Source organism: Aphidius gifuensis, linkage group LG3, assembly GCF_014905175.1.
Source record: "Aphidius gifuensis isolate YNYX2018 linkage group LG3, ASM1490517v1, whole genome shotgun sequence".
In the NCBI taxonomy this organism is placed as follows: domain Eukaryota; kingdom Metazoa; phylum Arthropoda; class Insecta; order Hymenoptera; family Braconidae; genus Aphidius; species Aphidius gifuensis.
In genome coordinates, this window is record NC_057790.1 from 6,897,342 (window position 1) to 6,912,421 (window position 15,080).

General features: G+C 23.7%; 1 protein-coding gene and 1 long non-coding RNA gene across 3 annotated transcripts; one reads left to right on the top strand and one right to left on the bottom strand.

Annotated features, from left to right (window-relative positions):
* Positions 1 to 532: 532 nt before the first annotated feature.
* Positions 533 to 13,148, bottom strand: LOC122851761 (lysine-specific demethylase 5A). 2 transcript variants are annotated; one of them, XM_044151202.1, is made up of 8 exons: positions 11,639 to 13,148; positions 9,934 to 10,150; positions 9,694 to 9,854; positions 8,098 to 9,609; positions 3,083 to 5,845; positions 2,877 to 2,997; positions 2,659 to 2,798; positions 533 to 1,536 (listed from the first exon to the last, which is right to left on the bottom strand). In XM_044151202.1, the coding sequence occupies exons 1-8, from the start codon at positions 11,795 to 11,797 to the stop codon at positions 1,471 to 1,473; spliced, it is 5,139 nt and encodes a 1,712-aa protein (XP_044007137.1). In that variant the 5' UTR covers positions 11,798 to 13,148; the 3' UTR covers positions 533 to 1,470. The 2 variants fall into 2 exon arrangements, with proteins under 2 accessions (XP_044007137.1, XP_044007138.1); XM_044151203.1 differs by lacking the exon at positions 533 to 1,536 and having other exon boundaries at positions 1,766 to 2,798.
* On the top strand, positions 7,373 to 7,764 carry LOC122851783. Its single transcript, XR_006373741.1, has 2 exons — positions 7,373 to 7,515; positions 7,605 to 7,764. It is a non-coding gene; the product is annotated as an uncharacterized LOC122851783 (long non-coding RNA).
* Positions 13,149 to 15,080: the final 1,932 nt, after the last annotated feature.

Below are 15,080 nucleotides of genomic sequence, written 5' to 3' on the forward strand. Positions count from 1 at the left end.
TTGATTTTTTAAATTATTTATTTTAGCAATTTGTCATTTAGCTGTGTCATAAAATAAACAGTTTATTGATTTAAATTACTCTAATATTTTAAATAAAATTATAATAATAATTTTTTATTTTATTGAATTTTAATGTTGCATACTTTTTGCTGTACTCATTTTAATTTTTCATTATTTTTTCTACAAGCTGGCAACATGTAAATAAAAAGTGTTAATTTTAAAATTAAATAATAATAATTTAAAAGAAAAAAATATTAATCTTATTTTGTTCGACATGGAAATTAAAGTTAAAAAAAATAAATGTTATATATAAAAATATACAAATTATTTGATAAAAGAAAAAAAAATATATTTCAACTAATTTTAATGTATTTTATTTATTTTAATAAACTGTTAACTTTTTTTTGTATTAAATGTGACCTAAATTCTAATTTACATATTCAATGCTTTTTATTTAACATTTATTCATCTTTAATAATTATTAATTTTATATTTTTCTTTATTTATTTAACTCAGTAATTAACATTAAGTTTTCTTTTTTTTTTAAATTTTTTTTTATATTTTTTTGCTTAAAAATTCAAGGAAATTACAATCATTGATAATATCTTTCATTATTTATTTTTCGTAATATCTTTTTTCTTTTTTTTTCAATTTTATTATTTTATATATAATTATAAATTTTCCATTTTATACAATTCACTTCGATCCCTCAATATTGAGAAAAAAATTTTTTTAAAAATATCTTTTTTCAATTATAAATTGAACAAATAAAGAAAAACCAAAAAAAAACTTGATTACATTACTAATAATTAACTTGTTATTTACAAAAAAAAGAAAAAAAAATCCAATTAATATAATTAAATGAATTTTTTTTATAAATAATAAAAAAATATGTAAATATATATTTGAAAAAATAATTAAATGACATACATTATGTAAATTAAAAAATAATTAATTACAAAAACTATTATAATACCGTTTGAAATATATAACTAATAAATCGACTCTAAATTGGAAATATTTTTTCTTCATTTTGGAAGTGAAAATAATATTAAAAAAGATATGGATGTCGATTATTTAATGCTTTGATAAAAAGCTCTTTTTAACATCACTTAATAATCTATTTTAAATATTTATTTTATATCAATTATTAATAATAATAATATTTATCTCAGTCTATCTATAAACACATTACAATAATTGAAAAAAAAAAAAAATAAATAATTGTCTTTTAGCTACATATCCCAGTGTAGTTGTAAAAACTAAAAATTTTGTCTTGATTTTTGATATATCAATTGGTCATGTAATTATAATTTTTTTTTGTGTTTAAATTGAATTAATTAATTTATTCTGGGATATGCATTGTAAAAGACAAAAAATAATTATTAATTAATGTTAAATTTTATAATTATTAAATATATTTGTCGAGGGTTATCATGAAGAAGCCTTGAGTGTGATGATACAGTGGCACTAGTAGGTCTTCTCAAGTCCTACTTCAATGTCCAGGTCGTTGTCCTCGGTGTCGTATCCCGGTGACTGATAAAGGGAAATAAAAAAAAAAGTGCATCCAGTCCAAATAATTTGATACCATTTATTTGGCACATAAACTACTTTAAGCATATTATTATTTAAACAAAAAAAATAATAAATAAATATAAATTATCTACTGATATAGTTTTTTTTTCTGCTCGAGTATTCGAGTTTTCAAGCTCTCTATATTAATTTTTTTTTTAAATATATATACTTTTAAATAATAAACTAGATATTTATATTTTGAAAATCACATCTTTATTATCATTTAACTTTTTTTTAATAATATTAGTGAGCTTATAAACTGGACTACACGCTCACTTGTTGTATTAATATCATAAGTTGTTTGGAAGATAGTGTATATATATATATATAAATTTATAATTTTGATAAAGATGTACGTAGGTAAGTTAAACTGTACAGAAATGAAACAAAAAAAAAATAATACATATATCGAAAATTTCAATGTCAAAATGCAACTCGAAATATGCATCAATATGAACGTCTTGTAATTTTATCTTTTTTATTTTAAAAATTATACGAAAAGAAAAAAAAATACCAACGTTATTTTCGAATATATATGCATGATTTTTTTTTGTCTTCATTTGTTGTTTTAATTTTTGCTTTTAATCGTTAATATTATAGCTAAATAGCAAAATCTTTTCAAGATCTCAAAGCTCTTGTTTACAATGAAAAATAAAATTAATAATATTACAAAATAAAAATTATTACATTGAATGTAATTGTCCTTATTTTTTTTTAATTTTTTTTTTTTTTATACAATTTTAGAGAAATTGTTAAATTCCAATTGTTCTAGTAAAAAAAAAAAAAAAACAATAATAACGTATCGTTTGAAAAGAATGAAAATAATTTAAAAGAAAAAACGAAAAAAAAAAAATGTGAAAGAAAATAATACAAAGTTGGCGGCGAGGCGAGAAAAATAAGGCTTTAGCACCAAACAATGCACGAATTATGACTCAATTTTTCTTATAATAATAAAATGAAATAATAAACAAATAATATTAATAAAATAATGCAAATAAAAAATAATAATAATAATAGTAGGTAAAGAAACATAATCATATGCGGATTGAACGAAAAGACGAATAATTATTTGACTTTTCGTACCGCATTTTGATCAGCATCTTTGCAATGACGGCAAATATAATCATCCTCCTCAGCAAGTTCAGTTTTATCAAGTCCAACACAATGCATATGAAACCATCCATTACATCCTCCATCACACTGGACCCAGTCAACTTCTCGACCTTCAATAATAAATAAAATAAACAATTAAAATAACAATTATTATAATTAATTTTAATTAATTTAAAATTAATCATTACCACTTGGTCGAAGACAATCATTAGCTGCACAGTCATCTTCTTCATCAGATGTATCTTGTTTTGTTTTTTTTCTATTACCTCCTTTTTTTTTTGGTAATTCTTCACCATCTTTTCTTTTAATCTAAAAATATTTATAATTAATAAAAATTTGTTGCATTGTTAATTACTATTAATATATAATTTAAAATAAAAAAATTTATTATTACCTTTCTTGGACCTCGTTTAAGTGCACCAGTTGATGGAATAATTTTTTTATCTTTAATATCTTTATTATTAAAACCTTTTTTTTTAATAATTGGTGATGTTGTTGGTGTTGTCGTTGTTGATGATGATGATGTTGTTGTTGTTGTTGTTTTATCATCAATCTTTTGTCTACCAATTTTTTTTAATAATTCAAATTCTTCGGATTTTCTTTTTCTTCCACGTTTTTTAATATCTTTATTATCACTATTTAAATTATCATGTTTATTACTAAATGAATATTTTTTAATACTTGGGCGATTAGTATCAGTTAATATTCTCCATATTTTTGATGTTTCTTCAAGTGATACTTCTAATAAATCACCTTCCATCATTAATTCTATTAAATTTTCTCTAGCATTTTCTGATAATTCAACAAGTCTATCATTATTTTGTCCAATTATTTTACGATGTAGCTTTGATGAATATGAATATGCATGTTCACTATTGTTAAATTTATTTGATGATGTTCTTCTTGGTGTATGACCATCATCATCATCGTCTTCATCTTCATCAGCATCAGCATCATTGTCATCATCTTCATCGTCTTCTTCATCATCCTCATCATCTTCATCAACACTACTTAATATATTATCATCTGTTTTATTAAATGATGATGATGACGATGATGATGATAAACGTTGTTGATTATTTAACTCTGTATTATTTGTAACTTTTTTTAATTCATTATTAATTATTTTATCTGTTTTATCTTTAACAGTTGAAGTATCAACTGATTTTTGTAATAATGCTGATAATTTTGATTGTACTGTAACTATTTCTTCATCTAATAATGCTTGTCTTGCACGATCTTGCCAATTCATAGCACGTTCAGTTAAACATTGTAATGCTTCACCTTCTGGTAATCTTATTGGTATTTTTTGTAAACTAACCAATAGTTTTAATATTGTTTCTAATTTTGGTCTTCTTGATCTTAAACAACATGGACATAAAAATTTTGTTTCTTTTGGTGCTACTAATGATGGTGATAGTGTTGTTGCTGCTGTTAATGATGGTGGTGATGTGGTAGTTGTGTTTGTTGCTGTTGGTGGTGATGATGACGACGACGATGATGATGATGACGAGGATGGTGATGATGATGGTGATAATGTATTTGTTAAATTTTTATGTTTATTTAATGTTTTTGGTAGTGGTATACAATTTGAATGAAACCAATCTTTACATAATTCACATTGAAACATCATACCAAATCTTGGTCTACGACAAACACAATATCTTGAATCTTCATTATCAATTTTTGACATATTTCTATCACGTAAATTTTTCATAGCTTCCATTTCACGTTGTTCAGCAAGTTTAAATGCAGCAACAACATTTGCTGAATCACTTGAATCATCTAATTTTGTATCACATACAAATACAGAATTAATTGAATTATCATCAAATTTATGATGATTTTTTTTAAATTTTAATGGTTGTACACCAACACCAATACGTGGTGATAATGCTTCCATTAATGTACAATGTGCATTTTTACGTAAAAATGTTTTTGATGTACGTTCTTTCCATGATTTTGCTGCTGTTAATGTTGATTCAAGTACAGCTAAACCATCAAGACGTAATGGTATATTTGTACCTTTTTTAACAAGTTCATCAAGTGTATCATAATATGGTGGATTATCACGTGCATTTATTTCATCAATTTGTTTTATCCAATTTTTAGATTTTATTAATATATCATTTAATGTATCAAAACTTGGTAATATTGCATCAATTTTTTTAGCTTCATTTATAAATTCTTCAATTTCAATAATATTATGAATTTTTTTATCTTGTAAATAATTATTTGCTTTATTTTCCCAATTATCAATATCATTTTTTAACTTTTGTAATTTTGTTAACATTTTATCAACATTATAATATGGTGGTATTGTTAAACCTTTATTTATTAATTTAATTATATTTTCACGTGTTAATTGTTTTTTATCATCTAAAATTAATTTTACTTCATCAAGCCATTGTAGTTGACATAATTTTTGTTTAAGACGTACTAATTGTGGTAATTCAATACATATTGAATCACCAAAATCAATACATTTTTCCAATTTATCATAATCACAGTCTTCATCATCATCATCATCATTTTCATTATTAAAATCTTCAGCATCTTTTTTAAATTTAATAACTTGATCAAGTATATATTTAACACCATCTGATTCTTTTAATTCACAGCATAAATTTTTTATTTCTTTATAAAATAATGTTAATTCTTCAACAGTTAATTTGTACTTTGTATCAACTGATTGTCTTGTTCTTGTACGTTGTTTACTATTTAATAATTGTTGTGCAACACTTGCACATTTTTCAGCATCTTGTACAGCTGTTGTTAGAGCTGTTAATAATTCACTGTCAGGAAATTTTTTATTTTCAGCTTCATTTAGTAGTTCTTTTAAATCACTTAATTCAATTTTTTCACCATCTGGTTCAATGGCTTCTTTAACTTTACTAACCCATGAATCAAATGATTCAGCTTTTAATTTTAATTTTTGTAACATGATTGGTAATTCATCAAGTGTATAACGATAACGTAATGTATGTTTATCTGGTGAACAACTACAAAGATCACTATAATGACGTAGACAAACAAGTTGAGAACTATGACATGAACAGGTCACAGCACTTAAAAAACAAGTTGTTTTACATGTCTCACACTGTCGTTCATCATCTGGTAATAGTTCAAATGCTTCACGTTCAGCCTCGGTAACACCCTATTCAACAAAACAAAACAAAAATTAAATTAAACAAATGAAAGAAAAAATTAATTTGATTGTGATTAATCTACAAGATTTACGAGTTGTAATAAAAAAAATATATATATAATGAACAAAATAACCTCAAAAATGCGTATCAAGATTTTTTTTTTTTTACTTTATTTGTTGCATTTAATTGCTAACTGTAGAAAAAAAAATAAAAAAAAATGATGTCACTAATATTTATATATAAAAAAAAGTATTTGAAAAAAAAATAAAATTAATATTCAAAGGAAAAATGTTAATACGCAATAGCAAAATTCTAATAATAAATTTGTATTTTTTTTTTTTTTTTTCAGTCTAATTTTATGATTTTTATCAAAAATTTTATTAAACAGCTTTGGTGATGAAAATTAAAATAAAACAAATTTATTTAAATACAATAAAAATATTCACGATATCCGCTGTAATTATTGTACAATCACTCACATAAAGTTTTCATCAACGTAACAACCAACAACTATATTAACATTTTATGTTCACGAAAGGTGGTACAGTCACTCGCGAAACAAATAATACCAATCAGCCATTACATGAAGTAACGAAAAAAAAAAAAAAAAATGATAAATCGAAACGACAAAAATCATCGAAAAAAATGAAAAAAAAAAACTGATAAAAACATTAAAATATTTTCCAACACAAAATGAGTAAAATAAAAATAAAAAAAAAATGAAAAAACCTTGTTCCAGATGTCTACATACCTCGTATATATTTTTATCCCAAAATGAAGAAAAAAAAAAATCGAAAAATTATCTTCAACTAATTTTAACAATTTATCAACAATTTAACTTTGATATATTAAACTTTTTAACAAAAATTATACTCTGACTTAACAAAATGGTTTAAGGCACATCATGGATGGCACACAATACGAAAAAAAAAAAAAACTTAACAATATTTTCTCTCTGGCAAACGACTGAGCAACCGACTCTGTGGCGTTTTACGTTGGCAAACATAACCTCACAATCATACACACACACAGATAAAAAAATGAGAGAAAAAATAAAGAAGGGGGAGAGAAAAGAGAGAGAAAAACAAAAAAAATAAAAATAAACACATAAATGAAACCATAGCGAAGAAAAAATGAAAAATAAAATAAAAAAATTAACAAGAAATATTTAAAATAGAAAAAAAATAAAAATTAAAACTCACCAAACTATAGCACAAAATAACTTTTCGATAAGTTGTTTATTATATAACCAATAACCATTAGATGCAAACACAAATAAAAATATTTAACATGAACACTTGTAGTCAAGGTTAAATATATATTTTTTTTTTCAAGAAAAAAAAAAAAAAAACAATTCAACAGAAAAAAAATAAAAACAGTTGTTGCCGGTTCGTTTGTACATATGATAATGAAAATATTGGAAGAAAAAAAAATAAAAATGAGTAAATGAGAACACAACAGCCAATGAGAAAAAATAAAAATAAATCAGATAACACGATTGGAGAATTAAAAATAAATAAAGACCTCTTAGCAAATGTCAATTTTAATACGCGGTAATATTTAATTTGTTGAGGTAAAAAAGAGGGAGAAGTTTTTATTTGATTAAAAAAAAAAAAAATCGTGGGATATAAATATATAAAATAGGTAAATTGATATTGGAGTCAAAGTGGAACATCAAGTGTATATAAATATTTTTAAAATGATTAATTTTATCATTGTGTTTAAAGTGCGTTTAATTTTATTGTTTTTTTATTATTTTTTTTTCAGATGAATTTTGTGCTTGTCGCGAGGTGGCAACAGTATACTTTCGCATGTTTGTTTTTATTTTTTTGCTTTTTATTGTTGTTATTATTATTCTCCACCATGTCTCCCACTTGATGATAATATTTTCCCCTTTATCCGCCATGAAAATATGAGACATTCTGCGCGTGGGGGCTTCGCGATACTGTGCTAACTTCACTTGGTACCACTCGAAACTGTCATCTCCCACTTTTTGTTTTTGGAGTAATTTAAAAGTTGTTATTACTATCCCCACTATTGTATTTTATCAATCGAACTATCAAGTAGCTTGGTAACGAATCAAGATTATTTTTCATTTATATATATATTTTTTTATGTTATTACAAAACAGGATCTTGCTCGTTTAATTTACTTCCTTTTTTTGTTTGTAACTTTATATTATCAAATGAAATGATTTGCTATACTTTGATTATTCAAGAAAAATAATAAAATAATTTAAATAAAAAAATCATCAACTTACCCATTCAAGAAGATTTTTACGTAATTTTTTTTCATTTTCAACCATTGTCAACATGTCTTGATATGTTGCTGTTGCAACACCAATATCCAATGAGTCTGGATCAAGTGACATTTTACAAACTAATTCATCATGTGAAAATACACAAAATCTACGTAAATTTGAATAATGTGATATGCAATCTCTTCCAATTTTAAGCCAATCAGCTGGAGCAAAATTAACAGCTTCAGCAAAATTATAGCCTTGATTAAAACCAGCATGATATGCACGAGGAAATGTAACAACAAATTCACCAGCATGTTGATCAGTACGATAAACTGGTACACCTTCATTTGTTAATATTGTTGGATTCATAATTGTAACAAGTTGATGTAATAAATCAGGTTGACTATGAAATAATTCTGGTGCTGCTGATTTCATTGAATGTTCAAATTTTTCAGCTTCAGAACCAGGTACACCATACCAAGTTTTTGGTTCACCCCAATGTAAATAATTAATTGAATAACTCCAATGATCTTCATTATGCCAACAAAATGTTGCAAAACACATACCAACATACATCCATGGTACTTTCATACCACTAATATCAGCATTAATATGTCCAAGTACACTACCATGTAATACTGGTAAATTATTAAGATTCCATGCTGATTCAGCATATTCTTGATCACATGTAAATAAATTAACACTTGTTTTTGTTGGAAAACCAGAACCATGATCCATTGTATGTAAATCAGCACCATATTCAACAGTAACATCTTCATCAATTGATGATACAATACGCCAAAATTCTTTTTCAACTAGTGTTGTTGGTACCATATGTACTGGCATATTAAAATAATCACTTTTAAATTGATCAGCCATTTCACCAAATTGTTGTAATGTATATTCACGTTGTGCTTGTTCAAATCCAAATGCTTCCATTGGTTTTGATACTTCTTCAGCAACACATTTTGGACATCTCCAATCACCTTTTGGTATTTCAGATAATGGTGGTAATAAACAAAATGTATGATAACTATCATCACAACCATCACAAAGTAACATACTCTCTTCCATATCACCACGTCCACAATTATGACATATATATTTTGCCAATGGATCATAATCATATGTATGTTTAACACCACGTGTTTTATTATTACTATTATTACTACTATTATTATTATTGTTGTTGTTGTTATTATTATTGATATTTAATTTTTTATTATTATCTTTGGTATTAAAACCAGCCATTTTTGGACCAGCTCCATAAAATTGTAATTTTTTTAATTCTTTACTGTCACGTTCTTCGTCTGTTTCATTTTTAACATCTTTAATATCAGAATCAGAATCACAATCATCTTTACAATCTTCTTGTTTTAATTGTATATCTTTATTATCATCACCATTAAATCTTTTTGAACGACGTGAAAATTTTGCTGTTGGTGGTTTTATTTGTTGACGTGATATTATACCATGTGGTTTATAATCACGATCTTTTTTTTCATTAACTTCATTGTCTGGTTCAATTTTCTATTATATATTTAAAACAAAAATATCATGTATTAATTTATATTGTTTAAAATAAATTTTGTTTTTTTTAAATATAATACTTACAATATCACTAAGTGTTTTACCCTGTTTGAATACATCAAATGGATATAAAATTCTTTCATAATGATTTTTTAAAATACTTCCAACACTTCTGCCTGATGGATAACCCAATTTATTTGCAATTTTAGCCCATCTACGTTCACGTGTAACTGTCTCAATACCACCTGATAATTAAAATAAATATTTTAGTTATTAAATTGTTAAATTATTTATTGTTAAATAAAATAAAAGTATTAGTTTTACCTTCATCTGTTACAATTTTATGAAGTGAATAAAGATCAAGTGCTTTTCTTTCAACTAATGGTATTTTTAATGATGAACCTTGAAGTTCCCAAAATTTAGCAATTTGATCTAAAAAATTTAATTTAATACGTGTTTTTGCTTCCAATTCATTTAATCTTTGTATTCGAGGTGTAAATTTAAATTTATCAACATCAACTGCAAATGGTGGCTGCCAATTCTGTTAAATCAAAAATAAAAAAATTAATAATGTAATTAAATACGTTCAATGATATTATACACAAATAAACAAATAAACAATAAAGCAATAAACAAAAAAAATAAAAAAACAGAAAAAACAATATCAACATGTTACAATTTGCTTTGGTTGTGTAATCGATTTAAATTACAAAGATATAAATGCAAATCAATGTCATTTTTAAATAATTAAATAAACAATATTTATTATCAAAATAAATCAACTTATATATATTTTTTTTTATTCATAATGATGCACAAAAGTAACGGTTACCCTTTGTTACATCACTTTTAGCAATGGCGCTTGCAAAGGTTTTTTTTTTTTCTCCAATTAAATTATTATAAAAAAACAAATATGAAAAAAAATTTTTAAAAGTTTATAAACTAATAAATAATTTAAATTATAATATTAATAATTAATTTATAAAATTATTAATAATAATTTATTCAAGAAAACAATTATAAAAAAAAATATAATTTTTAATTTATGATGTGTATTTTTAGCTTTTTAATTATAATTTAATTGACAGTTTTAATTGGGGAAAAAAAAAATTATAAAATTACGAAATCATGGTGTAGATGATGTCATACTATTATGGGATGAAAAGGGGAAGTTTTTTGAATGAATAGGGGTGTATAAAATAAAGTGGGGTGTATGAAATTGTGTCTCTTATCGATCGCCATAATAATAAAATTATTTTTGATGAGAAATAAAAATAAAATTATATAAATAAATATAAATATCAAATTTTATTGATATTTATAATGCCAATAATTAATTTTAATGCAATTTATTTTTACTCATTAATTAGAATGAAGCCCACAATTTAACAACGAAAAAAATAAAAAATCATGAAAAAGTAAGATGAATTTTTGGTCAAATAATTATAATATTAAATTGATAAATAATTTTAATTCATATTATAATTTATAAATATTAAAAATAGTTAAAAAAAAAAAAAATGTTCTGGAAGTTCCAGGTGAAATGGCTGAAAAGATGCCCTGTTCTGACATTGTTCCAATTGTCCCGGCCATTTTATAATGTGAAAACTCAAAACAAACTACGAGTTTATATTTTGTACAGATTTTATTACCGTTAGATATTTATAAAAATTAATAATAATAATTATTCATTTCATCAAAAATATAATTACGAAATACTAGATGATAATATTTAATTTATTTCGAAATTTCATTTTTTTTTTCCATTAGTCCTAGAAAAAATCGATTAAACAATTTTTTCTCATTTTACAATCATCAAAAACATGTCCCATGTACCCCCCACTATTTTTTTCTATTGTCACGTACGACGCCCGTTTTTTTTTTTCAATATAAATCTCTTTATTTTCTTAAAATAAATTGATTTTTAATTTTGAAAAAAATCAAATTAAATTAATTTTCATTTGTTAATTAGTCAAAGCTTCTGGATAATATAATTATTTTGAATAATAAATAAATGAGTAATACTTACAGGCGGTGGTTTAATTTTGCATATTCCTGATTTTTCAGCAATTGGACGTATTTTAGCAATATATCCAAGTGGATCAAGAAATTCTTCAGGTGTTGGTTCAAATACTGGTGCTTCTGGTGGTATACCAAATTCAAAATCAGCACTTGATTTTTCTCCCATTATTATAATTTTATTATAAATCAATTATCAAATTTATAAATTATATTTACTTATTAATAATAATTAATTTTATTATTAATTTTCGACACCATGACACAATAGTTCAATATTTAAAAAATAAAAATAAAATTTCTTGTTGTCTTCATTTACAATCCAATATCCAAATAATACTTAAACAAAATGTGAGTTATTTTTTTCCAGGTAAATTAAATTATTAAAAAAAAAAAAAAAAAACGTGGATATGAAAGCACGATGACGATGAGGACGACGCCAAACGTGCTACGCAGCACGAAGATCTCGAAAAGTTCGACGTTGATCTTCTTCGTTGGGCATACGTATTTATTTTTTAAAATTATTTATATTTTTTTTTTTAAATAAAATTTACAGATGGATTCACCTCTTTGTTGTGTCCTTCTCCTCAATCTACACTAAATTTTAATCTCAATACCAAACACACATACACACACACACATAAATATTTTACATATGTATCTTCACACCATCATAAAATACAATCACTGTTTTTAATTTTACAATAATAAGAAAAACAAAAATAAAATAAATAAAAATAATATAATATCTATTGGCTTTTTGATTAATTTAAATTGTCAATAATTTTTTTCACAATGTTATAATTAATTTTTATATAAAAACAAAAATTATATATTTTTTTTTCTCTTTTTTTAGTGCCCTCTCACTCGGGCATTAATTCGCCATTATGTTCCCGTACAGCTGCCATGGTTTTTAATAAAAATTTTTTTTTTTTTTTTTTTTTTAAATAAATAATAAATCGAGTAAATTTTTTTATTTGTATTTTATTAATTACTCAATTATTAAACCCTTGGAAAAACTACACATTCGCACACATTTAAATTGTTCACATTTATTTGTAAAATATATAATTATAATAATAAAATTACACAAGTGTATCAAACTCGCGTCACGTATGCACTTGGAAATAATTTTTTTTTTTTTTTTATTTTAAACAATATATGTTTTTTTTTTTATTTTTTACTCTTTTTTTTTTTTTAGAGTTCGATGAATTGTGTGTGTGTTCCTTTGCTCAATGCTTAGAAAGAGATTTTTTTTTTTTTCTTTTTCTTTATGACTCGCGCAAACTCACGAGGTGAATTGTATTTTTTTTTTTGGTTGTAAATTATTGTTGAATGTTTTTTTTTATTTTTTATAAAAAATTTGTTGCACTGTTGTTGTAAGGTTGGATTGATTATTAACTGATAAACATAATTGATATTTGTTATTATTTTATTACTCGTTGGAAAAATGATGCACGAGTAAATAAAAAAAAAAAATCTCTCCAGTGTTGGTGTTGCTGCTAGTCACAGAACGGCCACTGCAGGCCACTGAATTCGGGATTGGATACTTTTTCCCCTACTACTTGAAATTTCCTTTTTTTTTTTACCTGCCTCTCTCTTTTTCTCGCTACTTGAATTTATTTATTATACATTATTTTCATATTTTTCTTTTTTTTTTTTTTTTGGTTTAATCAATTATTAAATATAGATTAATTTATGTGAGAAAATTATTTTATTTGTTTATGAGATTATTAATAATAATAATTATTTTTTTTACTAGAAAAATGATTTTATTTTATTTGGGGATTAATAAATTGGTTCAACAATTGACAGTTTGTTTATATCGTTTAATAATTGATTAATTAATAAGGTAGTTGATGTATTATTATTTATTAATAATAAATTCAATTTATTTATAATTTTTTTATTTTGTTGGGTATAATTTTTAACATTTGACTTAGTTTTTTGTTTTCATGTAAGATGGCGTTAATGAGGCAAAATGGCGCTCAATGCCGCCGCCATTGTTGGTGCTAAACGCGGCAAGTTTAAATATGAATTAATATAATTTTTTTTATTTTTGCTTTCAATTCATTTAATCTTTGTATTCGAGGTGTAAATTTAAATTTATTAACATCAACTGCAAATAGTGGCTGCCAATTCTGTTAAATCAAAAACAAAAAAATTAATAATGTAATTAAATACGTTCAATGATATTATACACAAATAAACAAATAAACAATAAAGCAGTAAACAAAAAAAAATAAAAAACAAAAAAAACAATATCAACATGTTACAATTTGTTTTGGTTGTGTAATCGATTTAAATTACAAAGATATGAATGCAAATCAATGTCATTTTAAAATAATTAAATAAACAATATTTATTATCAAAATAAATCAACTTATATATATTTTTTTTTTATTCATAATGATGCACAAAAGTAACGGTTACCCTTTGTTACATCACTTTTTAGCAATGGCACTTGCAAAGGTTTTTTTTTTTTCTCCAATTAAATTATTATAAAAAAACAAATATGAAAAAAAAATTTTAAAAGTTTATAAACTAATAAATAATTTAAATTATAATATTAATAATTAATTTATAAAAATATTAATAATAATTTATTCAAGAAAACAATTATAAAAAAATATAATTTTCAATTTAAGATGTTTTAATCCTTAATTCCTTATATAAAAAGGACAAACATTATCGGTCTTCCGGACATTTGAGTGGTCATTGTTTTTCTCTCACTTATTCTTATATGAATTTCTTTCTGTTTGCCTTTTTCTATTATTTTTTTATTTATTTCGTTAGCAACAAACAAAAAAAGAGTGAGTGAAACATAGTTTGTTTTTTTGTTGCTAACGAAATAAATCAAAGAAACAAAGAGTGATCTTTAAAGGATAAAATCGGTAACATAAACGAGCCCTTCATTCATAACTTTCCACTGGTCTTTTTATTTTCAATATTTTTTTTTACAAAAAATAAATATTTGTTGCACAGTATTTCTGAAATATCCATTAAATAAAGGACATTTTGAAGAAGTAAAATATATTTTTTTGTGGTTTTCTACTGATGCATTTTTTTATAACAATAATAAACAATAACCATTTTAGAACCTATGGATATACAGCCGCGCGTAGCGCGCCAATATGCTCGTAAATAAAAAAATCAACTTTTTCAAATATTATATTCATAGAATTTTAGTTATGGAAAATTTTATATATTCGTTGTACATTATTGACATATTATTTACCATTTAAAAATTAATAATTTTCAACAATATTTTCAATAAACTCAAAAAAAGGTAAAATTTTTGTAAAAACAATAAGACGAGTTTTTTCTGGATCCAAAATTGAAGCAATTCCAACGATTTCATTATCACGAACAACAGCTGCTCCACTGTCACCCTTTAAAAGAAAATAAATAAAACAAATAAAAAAATCTAATTTCATATTGCTTTATAAACA